Source organism: Chrysemys picta, chromosome 9 (genome assembly GCF_011386835.1).
Source record: "Chrysemys picta bellii isolate R12L10 chromosome 9, ASM1138683v2, whole genome shotgun sequence".
Taxonomy (NCBI): Eukaryota; Metazoa; Chordata; order Testudines; family Emydidae; genus Chrysemys; species Chrysemys picta.
The window spans coordinates 68,228,292-68,248,184 of NC_088799.1; the positions used below are offsets into that span (position 1 = coordinate 68,228,292).

Here is a 19,893-nt window from a genome sequence, read left to right on the forward strand (position 1 = left end):
TGATTTGTCATAGAAATGACTTTTATAGAAAGTGGCCGTTAATTATACATCACTGTTCCTTTCAGTAGTACAGTATAGAGTAGGCTCTGTCAAGTACCTGTAGGGATTCTATTCTTGAAGAATCTTAATTTCCTGATTTTTGGCAATACTGTGCTAAATAAATATATTTATATGAGAGAGAGAGAAAGAGAGAGAATGGTCCACAATCTGTACAGTCTGAAAAACATGCATTAACAGTAATGAAAAAAAATCAATACACTATTGAACTGCTTTTCTTTTTAATGTATCTTATAAATGAAAACCCCAGCTGAATATTAGTGTAGTACATACCACAACTCCAAACTGTTCTGGCTCACAGAGATCATCATATTCATGCTTTAACTGGGCTAAGGCACTGAGTTCCTTCTGTTCAGGAAGATTCTTCACCAAATTCTGGAACCAAAGAAATAAAAAGGCATATTACATTACCTTTATATTCTGCTAATTGCTGTGATTTTAATGAGCATTTGATAAATATTTTGTATGGTATGATGTTTGTAGTTTGTTAGATGACATGGTAATTAAGGGAATATTGTGAGACCCGCTTTTTTTTTCCATTTAGATATTTCCAATACCATGCAAACATTGATCTCTTAACATACAAGTAATACAACAAATCAGTAAGTTAGATAGGTTTATACAGATGTCAGCATCTCCACTAAACAGACTCTGTGACAGGAATCATGATTTTCCAGTGTTAAGGAGTTAGTGCTGTGATCTCTGAACCACTGGCGCCAATGCATTTAAGTATTAGTCATTGGCTGCCAACTTTTGTTTTGTTTTGCCCCTGTGGTTTCATCTTCCTCATTAAATTATAAATAAGGAGCATTATCTTCCTTCCCACCCACATACAAAGCAAAATTTTACTTCTCAAAACAACTCTGGGCTTTATCCTCAAAAGCAGTCTGCAGTCACCACTTAAGACATTTACACAGAAATGGAGACCATTCCAAAACTGCATAAGTCTCTAGGGCTTTAACTATTAAGCATAACCTTTTCAACCTCTTCTCCTCTGATAATGCTTAATCAAGCTAAGCAAGACGTAAAATTGGTTCATAAGCTCATCTCACTATATGCTCAAAGAAAATGCTGTGCGTATCATATGACCAATTAAACTCTGGCAAAAGGACAGACCTCATTTGCATGCCCCTCTCCATTGCTTTATTTTAAATAAATATACTTTGGGTAGTACAGGTGTACAGAAATCCCTAATTTTATAGTTAAATCAATATATTTAAAATTTATTCTCACACAGTTTTTTCTTTGTCATTTGTAAGATGAAGAGAAGACTGCATCCGAAGAAGTGAGGTTTTTACTCATGAAAGCTTATGCCCAAATAAATCTGTTAGTCTTTAAGGTGCCACCAGACTCCTTGTTGTTCTTTTTTAATTGAGCAGGATATTGTTATCTGCTCTAAGAAACTCATGGATCTTATAGGTTTCCTGTTAAACACAGGTGTCCATCACAATGTTGCCAGGCTGATAGAACATGTGTACTACTATTGTCCACACTCATCAATGTACTAGCCCCTAGTGACTGTCCTTCCCTCTGCCTTGTCGCCACAGATCGCCATTGTTCACCGATGACTTATGGTAGACAAACTGGGAAGACAGAAAACTGGGAGCACCAATGGCAGAAGATAATATCAGCACTAGAGTAGCATAAGGATTTTGTAGGATCCCCTGTGATGAGTGCTTAATGACCCATTTTCTTTTCCCCTACACCTTTACAAAGCTGTTTGATAGCATACATGTCAACCTGGACTGCCTTTGATGAGTTCCAGAATCTGCTGTCTAATGGACTACCTTGCAGAAAAAGGCTGAATACATTTAAGGAAGCTTTCCAGACCTACGGAAGGGAAGCCGGGGCAGAAAAGGATAAAAGTAATGCATACCTTAACTAAATGCAAGCCATTCTAACAAGCTAACATTACACTATCTTACTGATACAGACTACTCTGGGCAGTTGACATAGGTCAAACATCCTTGCTAGGACTTATTACAGTCTCCATCACTGTTAAGCAACACCAGCTGCTTGCTGACCCAAACTGTGGTCGACATGTATTTCCATATATTTATTTTAAAAAATCACTTTCATCATAGATTGAACATATGTTGGAACTCAAATTACAAAAACTGTATCTGTGACTGGTAGCTCACCTCTCATGGTTCAGCTTACTGTAATTTTGAGAAGCTGCTACAACTAAAGGTTTTTAAATGGAAAACTTATGTAACAATATGTATACACAGTCTTTCATGCATCATAGCTTTCACTTTATGCTATCTCAGCAGTATGATGTAAAATAATTCCTGTTCAAAGAACAGAGACCTTAACTACTTTCCACATTTTGGCAATTTTTTTACAGCATTCCCCAAACTTTATTTTCCTTAAACGTTAATTGCACACTTAAAAGTTAGCTAAGTGAAGGTATTGAACTATAATGACCTTACTTTCTTACCAAAATGTAACTGTTGTTTCTCATCTCATAACAACTCATTTAGCCATGCTACTTGTAGTAGAACAGATTTGGGCTCTCCATGATTAAGTCGTTCATATTGTACATAAATTGTGTTTAAACTGCAAAAGACCCTAATTTATTTAGTCAAACTCATTTTTGAATGGCATCACTGTGCCTATGCCATCTAGAATTAAGTAGTGTTCTTATGGTTGTTTTGCTTTTTAATATTACGATTTATTTTTCTCATGTTGGTTCTATCCATAGACTTTGTTAAGGAGAAACATGCTTGATTTCATTTTTAAGCAAAGCCCTGGCAAAGACTGTACACAATATTACTCTAGCTCCAAGATCTGCAACATACCTGTTAATCACAGATTCTAAAAGCATACTGTACGTAGTTTTCAAAAAACATTAATTTTGCCACCACATTTGTTTTATACATGTGAACACAATGTCTAAAACCTTCAGATACAGAATCAATAGTTGGCAGTTGTGACTCAAATGAAGCAAAAGCTCACACTCACTGAGTTTGGACAGAATACTAAGAAAGTTTTGTGTTGATTATATAGTTAGTACAACTCCTTCAATACCAGTTACAAGTTTATATGAATTAAAAAAGCAGAAGTGGTAATTTGTTTAAGTGTCAGTGCTGTAAAACAGAATATTATGTGATCAGTTCCAATCTAATTTTCACAGTTCTGAAGAACAAATCTTTGTCATTTCCTTATTTCTTCATAGGAAAAAATGCACTTGAATTGAATGCTCACATCCATCAAGATACACATTTCCATGAAATACAAGTGAAAATGGAAATTTGCCCCAACACATTGGCATGAAGCCTTTATTTTGTTTGATGGTTAAGTAACAATTACTTCTATTTGTTTTTTTATTTGTAATAAAATTTATTTGTAATAAATTCTCACAAATTAAATATCCAAGGAAGTACCTTTCTTTCATGCAAGCCCAAAGAAATTTAATTTTTGTGACTTTGGGGAAAAAGTCATTTTGCCCATTATTACTCTCATATTACTCTCAAGGATACAACAACTTAAGTTTAATTTACACATAGCATTTCACGGAACTGACAGTGTCTCAGAATCTTTCAGCCAATGTCTTTGTATGGCTGCAACTGTCAAAATGCTGCTCTATAATTCATTTCCCTTTTCAAAAACAAAGCACTGACACAGTTAATGTAGTTTAGTAAGTGTGCATTTCAAGATCTTCTATTTTACTTGCATAATCCAATGCAACATGGAAAATACCATATTTAAAAAGAGCTGCAGGGAACAAAATAAGCAGAGAGAAATGCACTCAAGCTGCTTCGTACACAGACACATGCACACATTATTTCTCCACAGGGGAAGTCTTGTGGTTGTTGTTTCAAAGCTGATTATAACACTCACAAATGCATTAACAAGGTAACAAACTGTGCTTCAACTGCAGTAATGTTAAAATGTGTTGAAGACAAGCAGAAAACAAGCAGACTCACAACTACTTTCTTTTAAAAGTTAGCCCAACAAAGAATTTTGATTTTGTTTTAAAACCAAAGGTTGTAGAAATCTGTGTTTTACTACTTTTGTGTCTTCTTATTTATGAAATATGGATAAAAAGTAATTTAGGAATATTTTATTATATTATTTCATATTAAATTTAACCATGTATCTTTCCAAATGGTCTGGAATGCCACTGTAGCTAATAAAATGTGTTACAGTGTATTACAAATATAGCAGTGTTAAGTGCTATACAGACAAATCATGCACAGAGATCTCAATATTATAGAAAGCAAATGATGGGAGAAAAGAACACAATGTACACGCAGAGTGGCCAGGGACAAGACAGCTGCCTATTTCTTGATTATATTAGAGTTGCAAAGTTAGCTATCTAAACCCAGGGATAAACATCATAACAGAAGTGAGTCTTCATTTAAATCCTTCCGTGCAGAGCAGCTCAGGAAAGGTGTTCCTTGAGTGAAGAGCAGAATGAAAGACACTTGTGGGACAAGTAGGTCACTGACTGAACGAAGAGGAGAGGGAACAACAAAACAAGAGAAAGCTGAGTAAGGAGGAGCAAGAATATGTAGGGCTTCAAAGGTGTAGATGAGAAGTTTAGTTGTGATGGAGAAGGTGAGGACCATGGAAAAAAGGGTTGATGTGGCGATAGCCCTGTGGAAGCTTGCAATGCCAGACAGCTACCGGTCAGTCGGGAATCAATTTGGAGTGGGCAAATCTACTGTGGGGGCTGCTGTGATCCAAGTTGCCAGGGCAATGAAAGACCTGGTGATATCAAGGGTAGTGACTCTGGGAAATGTGCAGGTCATAGTGGATGGCTTTGCTGCAATGGGATTCCCAAACTGTGGTGGGGCGATAGACGGAACCCATATCCCTATCTTGGCACCGGAGCACCAAGCCACCGAGTACATAAACCGCAAGGGGTACTTTTCAATGCTGCTGCAAGCCCTGGTGGATCACGCAACAGAATTCAGCTTGCAGGCAGCCATGGTAAGCCACAGTCTTTTGGCTTTTTTAACCTTCTTAACATGTGGGAATGGTTTCAAACAGCAGCGCCCTCATTTCCCATGCCAAAGACCCATTGGGTTGGCCATTTAAAATGGGTTTGCAATGTAAAAGGAGGGGCTGCGGTTTCCGGGTTGACATGCAGCACAAACCCAACTACTGCCCCCCCACCCCCCCACACACACACACCCAATTCTCTGGGATGATCACTTCACCCCTCCCCCGCACTGCGTGGCTAACAGCTGGGAACATTTCTGTTCAGGCGAGCAGGAATGGGCACCTCTGAATGTCCCCTTAATAAAATCACCACATTTCAACCAGGTGACCGTGAATGATATCACTCTCCTGAGGATAACAAAGAGAGATAAGGAATGGATGTTGTCTGCATGCCAGCAAACTCCAGGACCATACGCTGCCATGATTTGTTATGCAATGATTCCAGACTACGTGCTACTGGCCTGGTGTGGTAAGGTGTCCTACCATGGCGGACAGGATAAGGCAGCCCTCCCCAGAAACCTTTTGCAAAGGCTTTGGGAGTACATGAAGGAGAGCTTTCTGGAGATGTCCCTGGAGGATTTCCGCTCCATCCCCATACACGTTAACAGACTTTTCCAGTAGCTGTACTTTGCCAGGGCAAATTAATCATTAAACGCGCTTGCTTTTAAACCATGTGTAATATTTACAAAGGTACACTCACCAGAGGTCCCTTGTGTGCCCTCAGGGTCTGGGAGCACGCCTTCGGTGAGTTCAGGGGTTATTGGTTCCAGGTCCAGGGTGATAAAACATATCCTGGCTGTTGTGGAAACCGGTTTCTTCGCTTCCTTGCTGTGAGCTATCTTCATTGTCTTCATCATCATCATCATCTTCCACGTACCCCAAACCCGCTTCCCTGTTGTGTGTTTCTCCATTGACGGAGTCAAAGCACACGGTTGGGGTAGTGGTGGCTGCACCCCCTAGAATGGCATACAGCTCCGCATAGAAGCGGCATGTTTGCGGCTCTGCCACAATGAAGCACTGTGCGATAGCTCCCGGAGGTCAATAACATCGAATTCCGTCCACACTACCCCAAATCTGACCCGCAAAGGCTGATTTTAGCGCTAATCCCCTCGTCGGAGATGGAGTCAAGAAACCGGTTTAAAGGGCCATTTAAGTCGAAAGAAAGGGCTTCGTCGTGTGGACGTGTCCAGGCTTAATTCAATTTAACGCTGCTAAAGTCGACCTAAACTCGTAGTGTAGACCAGGCCTCAGATTAAGATCAAGTCTACAATCTGGCAATAAATATCACACACCCATGGAAGACACTACTTCTTTTGATTGAACATCTTTTCTAAAATATCCCAGAACTGTTTTAATAAGACATACTGTAACCAAATATAGTCTAACTGAATCATTGAGTAGTTTTGTGTGCATCCCTCCCATCCCAAAATAACTATTTAAAAGATATTCAAGGTATTAAGTGAGGTACAAAGTTAAATTTACTATTGTAATAATAAAAGAAAAAGCCTCTTCAAATACAATTGTTATATTTCTATTTACCTTGTGTTATAATCATGCTTTTATTTCCCAATGAAGTGTATTCATTTCCAAATTATTTTTACTCAGGTTTATGATTAACTAAATCTACTTACAAAAATTACATAAACTTCGGTGCTAATTATCTTCTTTTTTGTTGTTGTTACTGGTTCAATTTGCACTTTAGAAGTAGAATGGTAAACCATCTCCAGACAGCAAAAATGGTGTTAGAATCAAACAGACTGAACAAGCAAAAGAGTAATCCTGCTGGGATTACATTTAGAACAAATAGCAGATGTGTGATGATAAAATTATTTCTGCTGTTCATTATACCTCTATTTGCATACATTCAGACTGCAGCACAAATGCTCATTTATTATTAAGACCCATTTTCAATTTAAAATATCTGCATCACTTTGAGTCAGCAATGACTACAGAAAGCCAAGGCTCCCCTACAGGATAACTAATGCATTCTCTCTCTCTCACACACACACACAGGTATTTATGGCGCTATGCACGCATGCGCATACACACACACACACCCCAGATACAGGTATTTATGGAACTATGGGAGCTGGGAAGGTCACACACACACACACACACACACACACACACACACACAAACCAACCAGATACAGGTATGTATGGAGCTATGCACGCGCATACACACACACACACACACACACACAAACCCCAGATACAGGTATTTATGGAGTTATGGGAGCTGGGTCCTCCTCTGAAGCCTAGGAAGTTCATGGAAATAGAGGTAATTTTCTGAGGGATATGGTCCAGAGTATCTTAATAATCAAACAATAACTTAAAATGCATTTTGATATGCAATATCCTTGTTTCCTGATAGGAAATTGATTAATGATCATTCTTATAAGCTTGAAGAAATTTACACAAAGATACTGGATTCCAAAATCACTGATTTAATAAGTAAATATGATTAATGATTTCAGTGAAGCTCTTACTCAAAATATTGTCATCACAGCAGTGAGTACACAAATGGACTGGGATAGTATGAAGAGGATTTTCTCATGCTACAGAGTTTGAAAATGCCTTAGGGATTCAATTGAAAACACATTAATGATTTTGTAAGATGTTTTGTTAATTTGCTTTTTGTTAAATGATATGGCTCTTGCTTATACAGACTAAAGCCAGGAATTTACAATGGAACAAAACAACATTATTTTGGATTGCAAACAAGAATGCTGATTTGTTATAAATCTCATGAGTTCCATTGGATTAAGGTTATTATCCTTGTGTACAGCAAAATACCAAATGAGAAATTACAGTCTGCCTATCTAAAATTCTACAGTGATTTACACTGAGTATACACAAATTATTTTCAGAATGATTGTGTATTATTTGTCAAGGATGTGATCTTTCACTACAGAGTGACTTCTGCCTTTCTTGCCCCACTGCCCGGCACCCCAAACAGATAGAGTTATTCATGTACATCCAGTTTTAAAAGTTCTTAGGATTTGAGATGTTTGGATGAAAGATGGTATACAAAATGCCAGCTATTATCGAAACTACTACCTTTGTCCATCCACTGTTTTAAAACAGACCAGGATTGTTCACTATTATAGGTTTCCTGGAACACTTCTTTATGAAATCACTTTTTACTTAATTTATCCAGACATCATTAATAGGTGAAGGCAGTCAATAAAACATCAAACATGAAGCTTTAAAGTTATGCACAGATACAATGTAGTGATAGGAAGATTGGTATTAAGACATTAATTTGATGGATTTGCAGACTTTCTACTTAAATTATTAATCTGATCTCGATTAAGAAAAATAAAACTAAATAAAAGGTTATATTTTAGTATCAGATCCTGGAACAGAACCATAATATAACAGAAGATGAAACTGTATTTCCAATTATATTATATACCTGAAGTTCAGAACATACATAAACTTTTTTTTTTTAATTCTTTTGACAATCTCTCCTACCAATATAATGTGTCTAACATATGTTCTGAAGACAGAACAACAGGGAAGTGTTGGCATATTCTGATACATACAAAAAAAGGTTTCCAAAAGTACTTGTTATAAAATGAAAGTTGGCAATAATGTAAATCACACATCTCTAAAAACCTCAAATATAATCATACAGAATGAAAGGCATTAATATTCAAAGCATCTTTACAAGTCACGGTCTTTTTGTCTTTAATTCAGTCCTAGAAACAATCTTCAGATTCCTCACTATGCTAACACAGAATACCACTCCACACCTGAGGCATATAGTTTAATACCGATCTAATGTTAATGATAATCCTGTTGAATTACTTAAACCTCTGAAGGTAGCAGTACATGTTGATATGTTTAAATCTGTTTATTTTGCAGCTACCCAGCAGAATTAACTAACCCAAATAAATAAATATGATCAAATACACATTGCCTTGATAATTCTAATTAATCTATGACAGACAGAGAGAGAGAGAGAGACAAAGAGAGGGAATCACTGGCAAACTGTGATATTTTAAATTAAAAAAAAAAAAATCCCAGAGTATGGGTCCAATGCTGTGGCTGTTAAGAAGATAAAAAGAAAGATTATTTACCAGAAACTGAAGTTTCTATACTGTAGGACTTGCACATATTACTTTTAAGGCAGTCTCAAGAAAAGTTGCAAAGTAAAATCATTGCTTAACGTACACTTACGCCTATCATTAGAAAATCAGTGTATGTTAGAACTTGACTTTGAATAGCTGTGAACCAAAGGATTAATCATAACCAGATAATGTGATGTTAAATGTGACTGTCCTTGACTAAAATTGATCAAAAACAGGAAAAGCAACAGTAACAAAAACATTGTGCACAGTCACGCTCATTGAAATTCTCAGGGGTATTTCCATATCAAAATTTGAATGCAATGAAAAAATGGCTAAAATTTAACATTTAAAAAATTTAACAACTCTATTGCTAAGAAAATCATACAAATATGTTCACTTTCACATACAAAGAGATAGCATGTTCTTCATAATAGGATGATTAACGGGTTATAGTTAAGGCTGTCCATTGCAATGTGATTTTCATTTCTTGTATGTGTATGGTGAGAATAAGGACATTATTTAATTGGAAATGTGATAAGACACGTAATTCATATGCTGGTGTGGCTGAGTGTGGCAATGAAGATTCACGCTCTATTATGTTCATTTTTGCTTTAACTTAAGATTTGTGTGTGTGGTTTTTAAACCATTTGAGTGGTGTGGAAATATAGCCACTTCAATGCTAAGTTAAAACTTTTCAATGGCAGTTTCCCAGTATTATTTAGCACCAAAACTTTAACTGTATTTGGCCTATGTCTATGGGAGGGAAATCTTGCTCCAAAAGACCTTACAAAGTGTACACAAGTGGGACTCTCTTTCTGCACACATTTTCAAGTCCCTGGGTAATGTGGGACATATTGGGATTTCCTGGACCTGACAGGAGCAGTCTATCCATGGTTCTTAGCCAAATAACAGCCACACTATCAGGTGCAGTGACTTCAGATCTAGATGGAGTTTCTGGCTGTGATGTTATGAGATCAGATCCAGAAAGTCTGGAGGCTGGATCAGAGGTTAAATGGACATCTAAAGCAGACCTGTCAGCCAGAACTGCCTCAGCCAGTATAGAGATACCAGAATGATCATAGCTTTGTTGCTTGAGTGCAGAGGTTCTTACCCACGAAAGCTTATGCTCCCAGTACTTCTGTTAGTCTCAAAGGTGCCACAGGACCCTCTGTTGCGAAATCACCCTGGTAATCAGAGGAAAGATGTATACAAAGTCTTAGTTTCACTGTAAGAGTCTCATCCAGTAGCAACCATGGACCCTCTTGAGCAAAAGTTTTAACGTTTTGCATTGTCCTTTCTGAAAAAGTAGTCTCATATGTACCCCACTGATAGAATATCATTTCCATGAAGGATGTATACAGGAACCATTCACGGTTGGTCACAGATTACCTGCTCAGGAAATCTGCTCACTTGTTGACTCCTGGAAAGTAAAGGGCCATTCATGTCACTCTATTCTGGTAGCACCATTTCCAGAAGTTGATGGCCTCCAGGCAGAAGGATGAGTGTCCCATTGCTTTTATAGTGACCGTGAAAATCTGCACTATCAAGTTTTGGAGGACAGGCAGGAATATTGTACAAGCTAGCCTGGTGTCTCTGGACTCTAGAATGGTCATGGGTAATACCATGTTGTTTGAGGATCAGGTTTCTGTGGTAACATTCCTTAGCCCGAGTTGGAGAGTTCGAAGGCAAAGTTTGACAAGCAGCTTCACATAAATGAATGCCAGCACATGACCTACAACTGAGAGGTATGTTCATACAGTAATAGCTGTGGCTGTGATGATCAGCTCTGATGTGGCTCCTGACATTCCCACCAAATTTACTGTCTGGCTGACTGGGGTGACAAGGGAAGCAGAGGATGATTGTCTCCTTTGGCACCATGATCATTTTGATTATGTCTGCCCTGGGAGTCAGTGTGAGCCTGTTGCCCCGTCAGGACTGATACTTGAAGAGCTTTCTGTAGAGGATGGTGCGTCAATCCCACAATGGATCTCAGGATGGCCCTCATGTTCTTCAAGAGGGTGAAGTGCTTTGTCAGTCTCCAAACTGAAAAGTTCCATCTCTTTGATGAGTTGCACCTCTGGTGAAACCCCCAAGGCTCATCTCATGGTTACATGGTCACAGCCATCAACCTTACAACCAGGTCCTAGGCTGCCCTGGCAACCATCTGGCCATGAGCATAATTTCCTTTATCTCCTCCATACCATCATCAGGCAGCTTGGATAAAAAGTAAGTTGACCTCTTCCTTGTCAGGACATTTTACTTGGCAAAAAATGCTTGATAATTTGCCACCTATAGTGCAATGAGGCCAATTAATAAGCTTTGCACCCAAAGAGATTCACCTTTTGGGGCCCTTTGTCCTTGGGTGTACATGTACCTTTCACTGACTAGGGTTTCTCTTTTACCACTTGTGACTACTAATGACCTGAGGCACCAGGTGGGAAGAGAAGTATTCTGAATTTTTCTGGGGCACTTGGTAATGTTCCTCTGCCATCTTGGAGGTCAGCTGAACTGTGGCTGGAGTTTGCCAAATGGCTTTGGCCAATTCCAGTTTTCCTTTGCTAATGGGGAAATCAATGCCGGCAGGGCACTGAGGTAGCCAGGATATCACAGTTTGTGTGACTATTCATGGGTGACCACCGTCTCAATACCCAGAGTCTCTGCAGTATGTATTAGGAGATCCTAGGTGGTCATGAAATCATCAGTCGCTAGGGCTGGTTGGACTGCTCTGTCTGGAAACAATTAAGAATCTGGCTGCTCTGTCCCCACTGTCAGTGTTCTAGGCAGAAATAACCACTGATCTCTTCCTCTTTCTGGATCTGTAGGAAGTGAACTATCTATGAGACACGTGCAATGATGTCGGGCCAGCACAAATTGGGTACCATCCTACTTGTGTCCTGTCATGCCTGTGCTGGATCGGTGCTCTGTAGCAGGGTCTCCTGCACTTGCTCTGAGGTCATCTTTGAAAACTAGTGGGGAGGACTTCCTGCTCTATGCTGGAGAAAATACATAAAGCTGTAACAATGGGACAAGGAATAATATTCTTCAAATGGTGGTGCTGAGAAATGTCTCAGTTCCAGGACCTGCTGCTGTCACCCGCTGAGGGAAATACTGGTAGTTCCTCGTAGGTATACTTCAGTCCCAGAATGAGTGCAGGTGACTTTGCTGTTACTAATGTTTGTGGTGCCCATCCACTCAGTGCCACTCCCTTGGTGAAGGACTTGGGCTTGTCCTTAAAGAAGTGGTGATTTCTCCTCTCTCTGTTGGGAGCCATGCCTGGTCCCTGTTTGGCATTTTCTCTCAGCTGCATCCATGTGTTGGGGGGCCTCTGGTAATGATTTTGCTGGTGCTGAGGTCAGTGATAGGTCTCTGTTGGCCAGCTGGTCCCCAAAACCAACCTCCAAGGGAGATCAGTGTCATGTAACTCGGTGCCAATTTCCACGGGATTTTCTTCATCGCCTTCCTCTCAATGCCCAGAGCATGATGTCTACTTGGGGGGAAGAGGGGATGATTCATGAGGTTCCTTGAAGACACCAGTGTCCTCTAGGTCTGAGTCGGTGTGATTGGACTGCTGGAGCAGATGAAATTTGGACGGTTTCCCCCTTGACTTGAAAGTCCTCTGTGAATAATTTGCACGCTGCACATTGATCAGAAATGTGTTTCTTCCTTGAACAGAACATTTACATTGGCTACGCCCGGTGACAAGAGGAATGATTCTGCTGCAGGCTGAGCAGAGTCCTAAACCCTGAAAGCTTACAGTTCACCATGATGAACTGTAGAAAGCACCTTGCTCTGCTGTAGGGAGCACAGAAGAAGAAGGTATGTACAACTATCTTCTCTATCCTTTTTTCTTCTTCTTTTGTTAGTTCTTTCATTTCAGATATTACATATATATGAGAGAGAGAGAGAGAGAGAGAGAGAGAGAGAGAGAGATCTTCACCAGAATAACAAGGATGACTAGCAGGTAAGACACTTGCCAGGTTCCCTCTCGCTACCACACGCTCTAAGAAGAAACTGAGGGGAAAATGTGGCTGCCCTGCCTTTTATGCTTTTGCATGGGAACAGAAGGTGGGCAATGGAGCACGCAGACCTAGCACAGGAGCCATGCTGACGCATCCTTGAAGGAAAATATTTAGTTCAAATTTGAGCAGGGGGTTGCACTAGATGACCTCTTGAGGTCCCTTCCAATCCTGATATTCTATAATTCTATTCTATGATTCTGTTTGATAACAGAAAGCTTAAAAGCTGACGTATAACTTTTAAAAATGGATGGAAGGGCCTGGTGACAGCATTCTGGCTACAGTGCAGGGAACCAGGATGAGGGGCTCACTGTGTTTTAGTGATTACCCAGTGCTAGGGAGGCCAAAAAAGTGACCTGGGAAGGCTAGTCAGACACAGAAATTGCCTCTCAAATGGAGACACAATTTTGCTTTCCAAACAAGTTTTGCTGCAAGTCCACCCTTCCCTATCAACACATCACAACACCAGAGATGGAACAAAGAGAGGAAGAAACTTGCTGTAAAAGCAAACGAAGAATCCCTTCATATACCTGTACTAAGGGGGAATATTGTCTAGCTGGCAGACCTACTGGGATATGCCAGAGAGCAGCCTAGATATGACAATTCTTGCCAGGCCACTAAGAAAAGGATTCCTTTTGTCGAACCCCAAGGGGGTTGCAGAAGGATAAGCGGGTAAGGAAAGTGGTAGTGGTGGTGGTTTTATGAAGGCAGCAGCATCCCTTGGCATAAATAACAGTTATGACAAAAACTTAACAGAAGTATTTAATAAAACACTGCCACAAGTCTTACATTTAGTTTAACTCCACCTACATAGTAAGCATAAGATGTTATAACCAAGGTATTTATTAGCTAAAAGGATATGAAGGAAACAGGCTGCACAGCTACATGTCAAAGAAGAGTTATTCTAACTGCCTGTAACTCCTAAGCAGCTGAATAGATTTAAGTCAAATTTGCCTGCCCGGGAATGGGGGGGGAGGGGGTGGGAGAGAGAGAGGGCGTGTTGGAGAGCCTTTACCATAAGCATAAGTGTCACAAGATTGATGCTGGTGTACATTTGTACTACATAAAGATAATTAATCCCAACCACACTGCAAGTCTCAGTGGAACCTTAAATATACAGTTGCTACCAATTCCTCCACAATAAAATATAACTGAACAAAAAAGGAAGGTAGTCTCATACATACATGAAAAAAGGTGAAGATGAGGAAGATGAGTGTTCCATGGACACATTAAATTAATCTTTACTATCCTAATTTATGATATTTTATATATATAAATAAGTGTTCAGAAAGAAATTTATTCCCATAATATGATCCAATAATGCAGTATAAATTAGCAAAATATTAATGTGTTTTGAAAAACATATGCAAATTCATGGAAGTTAACATAACTGGGGACTGATGCCTTACACTGACATTATTAATCAGTCTCTGCAATAACTTCTGACTTCATCACTCTTGTTACATGGCAACACAAAGCTGAACCCTCTTACAGATTTCTAGCTCACAATACTGAGAAAATAACTATTCCCTTAGCCAGGACTGAACAATCATTCACAGAAGACTGGTAACTTTTCAATATTTTTATAGCAAAACGACATTAAAAATAAAACCACCACACACACTTCCTTGAGTCAAGAGAAACAGGTCAGCCTGAGCAATCATTTCACTCGTGGGAGCATACTGCTTATTATGCTACAGTTCCATCTTAATAAAATAAACTCAGACAAGCAAAAAAACCAAAACAAAACAAAAAAACCAAACCAGACTTTTGTAATATTGAAGTTAAGGTTCAGAGTATAGATCAATAACTGAAGGGTACTGAAATTTAGAAGCGTATATTAATTATACAAAAACAATCGACTTTCTCCCAGTTTTGATCAGTAATGAGATTAAAGAACTTCAGAATCGGATATAATCCTCTAAGAGTTACAGCTTCCTGCACTTTGTTCCAAAACTGTGGGGGACGTGCAAGAGACACGATGTGACCTCTGTAGGTTTGTCTACACTGCAATTAAAAACCCACAGCTGACCCATGCTAGCTGACTCGGACTAAGGGGCTCAGACTAAAGAGCTGTTTAATTGCACTATAGATGTTCAGACTCAGACTGCAGCCCGAGCTCTCGGATCCTCCTACCCCAGAGGGTCCTAGAGACCAATCCTAATCTTCTACACTGCAACTGAACAGACCCTTGCCCCAAGCTGCACCAGTGAGAGTCAGCTGGCACGGGCCAGCCATCGTTTTTTAATTGCAGTGTAGACATACCTTATATGTAAACATATGAAAGGGCTAAAAGACTTGCCTTTAAAAAATACACTTTTATACTCAACTGGCAAGTTTTAAAGCCAGTGGAGCAAATGTGCCATTCTGCTATGCATGTTCCATGAGAAAATAATTTCTCAGATAACTTTCACTGTCCCATGCACTAGATTTTGCCAAAGTATCTTAAAGTAAAATTAATTTGAAATTTCTAGAATTAGTTGTTTTGAAGCTTTGATGTGGCAAAACACTGTTAGAAGAATTTTCAAAACATTACCAACAATATTCTGTTTTTAAACACATCTCTTGAAGGTATCTTGTCAAAATAACATTAAATTTGGGTACAATTATTATTGTTGTTGACATTATTGTGACTGTGCACAATTGCAAAATCTTATATAAAACACAACTTACCTCCTCCTCCTCCCATGAGGATTGTAAGGTGAGGGGAATATCAGGTTAATAATTAGGGCTGTCGATTAATTGTAGTTAATTCAGGCAATTAACTTAAAAAAACTAATCATGATTTTAAAAATTAATTGCAATTAATCGCACTTAAACAATTGAATACCAATTGAAATTTATTAAATATTTTTGGATGTTTTTCTACATTTTCACATATATTGATTTCTATTACAACACAGAATACAAAGTGTACACTGTTTACTTTATTACAAATATTTGCATTGTAAAATGATAAACAAAAGAAATAGTACTTTTTCAATTCACCTCAAACAAGTACGGTCGTGCAATCTCCATCCTGAAAGTGCAACTTACAAATGTCCATTTTTTTTGTTACATAACTGCACTCAAACAAAACACTGCAAAACTTTAGAGCCTATAAGTCCGTTCAGTCCTACTTTTTGTTCAAACAATCGCTAAAACAAACATGTTTGTTTACATTTATGGGAGATAATGCTGCCTACTTCTTATTTACAATGTCACCAGAAAGTGAGAACAGGTATCTCTATGGGACTTTCGTAGCCGGCATTGCAAGGTATTTACGTGCCAGATATGCTAAACATTCATATGCCACTTCATGCTTCGGCCACCATTCCAGAGGAAATGCTTCCATGCCGACGCTAATTAAAAAAATAATGCATTAATTAAATTTGCGACTGAACTCCTGGGGGGAGAATTGTATGTCTCCAGCTCTGTTTTACCCACATTATGCCATATATTTCATGTTATAATAGTCTTGGATGATGACTCAGCACATGATGTTCATTTTAAGAAAACTTTCGCTGCGGATTTGACATAACGCAAATAATGTGAGATTTCTAAAGACAGCTACAGCACTCGACCCAAGATTTAAGAATCTGAAGTGTCTTCCAAAAACTGAGGGGGACAAGGTGTGGAGCATGCTTTTAGAAGTCTTAAAAGAGCAACACTCCGATGCGGAAACTACAGAACCCAAACCACCAAAAAAGAAAATCAACCTTCTGCATCTCAGTCAGAGGATGAAAATGAACATGCATCGGTCCTCACTGCTTTGGATTCTTATCGAGCAGAAGCTATTATCAGCATGGACGCATGTCCCCTGGAATGGTGGTTGAAGCATGAAGGGACATATGAATCTTTAGCGCATCTGGCATGTAAATATCTTGTGACACCGCCTGCAACAGTGCCATGTGAATGCCTATTCTCACTTTCAAGTGATGCTGTGAACAAGAAGCCGGCAGCATTATCTTCTAAAAAAGTGAACAAACTTGTTTGTCTGAGTGATTGGCTGAATAAGAAATAGGACTGACTGGACTAGTAGGCTGTAAATTTCTACATTGTTCTATTTTTGAATTCAATTATTTTTTGTACATAATTCTCCAATTGTAAGTTCAACTTTCATGATAAAGAGATTGCACTACAGTACTTGTATTAGGTGAATTGAAAAATACTTTTCCTTGTTTGTTTGTTTTTACAGTGCAAATATCTGTAATCAGAAATAAATATAAAGTGAGCACTGTACACTTTGTATTTTGTGTTGTAATTGGATTCCATGTATTTGAAAATGTAGAAAACATTCAAAAATATTTAAATAAATGGTATTCTATTATTGTTTAACAGTGCAATTAATCACAATTAATTTTTCAATAGTGTGATCCATGGCGATTAATTTTTTTTATCGTTTGACAGCCCTATTCATAATATAAATCAATAAGTCTCAACCTTAACTATGGATTTCAAATTTTGTTCTGTTTATTGGAAATGGACTGGATTTTGTCCACTGTGACTATTTTAATAGTTCCCAGTTGAAATGTCCAATGATAAAGATCACATGACCTAGTCCATATGTTTTGGAATAAATGCCACTGATGCAGAATTAGCCGATCAAGTGTTTATTAAAATCCAATAAAGATGTCCTGATCCATGTGAAAAGTTGAGACTACCTTCGGCAGAAAGGCCGGGTGCGGGCGAAACTGTACCTTGTCCCTATGGAAGACCGTATATGGGGGATCAGAGGTCAGTGCCCTAAGCTCCGAGACTCAGCGGGCTGAGGTGATAGCCACCAGGACCACCACCTTCCATGATAAATGGGACCAGGAACACGTGGCCAAGGGTTCAAAGGGCAGGCCTGTGAGGTGGCATAAGGAAATGTCTGATCCAGACCTTTCAAAAACAGGGAAGTCATGTGGTGGGAAAATACCGACTGAGCAGTCACCGGAGGCTGAAAAGCCGAAATTGCTGCTAAGTGTACCCTGACCAAGGCAGGCACCAGCCCTTGGGTCCGAAGGGACAGTAGGTAATCAAGGATGAGCTGGAGAGACGCGGATGGGGTGGAGGAGGGATCCTCCCTCCACTGAGAGGAGACCCGGTCGGAGCGGTTGTCTGCTCGGAGAGGCTGCTAGGAGTTCTAGGAGGGCCCCGTACCAATCTTCACGGGCCCAATGCGGCGCTATCACGATAACCCTTGACCCGTCTGTCTTCACTTTCTGTAGGACCTTGCCTATCGGGGGAAGAGCGGGAAGGAGTAGAACAGGCAGCCCGACCATGGAATCAGGAACGCGTCCGATATCGCTCCTTCGCCCCCTCCTGCGCTGGAGCAGAACTGAGGGCAGAGGCGATCCTGGTTGGTGGCGAAAAGATCCACCTGGAGAGTGCCCCACTCTAGGAAGAGCTGCCGCACAACCTCCCTGGGGAGTGACCACTCGTGCTGTTGAGAGAAAACCCTGCTCAGGCGATCAGCTCGTGTATTGCGTGTGCCAGGTAGGTGAAAGGCCCTCAAGGACATTTGTGGGCTATACAGAACTCCCACAGGACAAGGGCTTCCTGGCACAAGGCCGAGGACCTCGTGCCCCCTTGCCTGTTGATGTAATACATTGCAGTCGTATTGTCCGCAAGGACTCCGACCATCTTCCCCCGCAAATACCGGTGGAAGGCTATACAGGCCAGGCGCACTGTCCTGAGTTCCCTGACATTTATGTGTCGGGACAAGTCTGAAGCCGACCATCTGCCCTGGGTCTGGAAGCGCCCCACGTGGGCTCCCCACCCCAAGTCCGAGGTGTCCGACACCAGATGTATTGAGGGAGGGGTCTCTCGGAAGGAGATCCCTTGCAACATATTGATCGGGAGGGACCACCACTGCAGGTCGGCCACCACCGCAGGTGGAAGCGTGACGACCTTGTCTGGACCGTCCCTGGCTTGGGAGTATTGGGCGGTAAACCAAAGTTGAAGGAGCCGCATCCTGCGTCTGGCATGCTGCACCACCGAGGTGCATGCCGCCATAGGGCCTAAGAGTTGAAGGCACACCCTTGCCGTCGTCATGGGGAAGGCCGTGACTGAAGCTATGAGACCTTTGAGCGTCTCGAACCTGTCTCGGGGGAGAGAGGCCATGGCCACTACCGAGTCTAACAACGCCCCTATGAAGTGTATGTGCTGAGTCGGGACTAACGTGGATTTGTCCTTGTTTACCACTAGGCCTAGACTGTTGCAAGTGGCCAGGAGGAATTCCACCTGAGCCTGTACCTGGGATCGAGACTTGCCCTTGAGCAACCAGTCGTCCAGGTAGGGAAAGATTTGCAGCCCTTTCTGACTGAGTTGGGCTGCCACCACCACCATGCATTTGATAAAAACCCTGGGGGCCGTAGAGAGGCCGAAGGGAAGGACCGTAAACTGGTCCTGCACCACAAGGAAACGGAGGAAGTGCCTGTGACCCTCGAAAATATGGATGTGAAAATACGCATCCTGGAGGTCCAGGGCTGTGAACCAATCCCCCGGGGTCTAGGGACGGAATAATAGAGGACAGGGACACCATACAGAACTTGCAACGGACCAGAAACTGGTCGAGATACCGCAGGTAGAGGATGGGCCTGAGCCCGCCTTTCGCCTTCGGGATCAGGAGATACCGGGAGAAAAACCCACTGCCCTGAAATTCCCAAGGTACCCTCTCCACCGCACCCAGAGTGAGGAGGCACACCACCTCCTGGTTTAGAAGGAGGGCGTGCTCCGGGTCTCCAGGGACCTCCCGGGACGGAGGATGGTGGGAGGGGGCGAGGCAAACTGCAACATGTACCCCTTGGAGATGGTACTGAGGACCCACC

At 40.7% G+C, this 19,893-nt stretch overlaps 1 protein-coding gene across 13 annotated transcripts in view; it reads right to left on the reverse strand.

Annotated features, from left to right (window-relative positions):
• The window catches only part of DIAPH2 (diaphanous related formin 2), a 906,188-nt gene that overhangs the window by 490,879 nt on the left and 395,416 nt on the right, over positions 1-19,893 (reverse strand). For 12 of the 13 annotated variants that reach the window (XR_010590414.1, XR_010590415.1, XM_065557222.1 and 9 more), the window contains one exon: positions 331-432. The exons of the other annotated variant lie outside the window; for it this stretch is intronic. Coding sequence is in view for 10 of the 12 variants with exons in the window: in XM_065557222.1 (XP_065413294.1) it covers positions 331-432 (102 nt within the window). In the remaining 2 variants the exon portion in view is untranslated. The remainder of the gene's footprint in view (positions 1-330; positions 433-19,893) is intronic. 13 annotated transcript variants of the gene reach the window in all.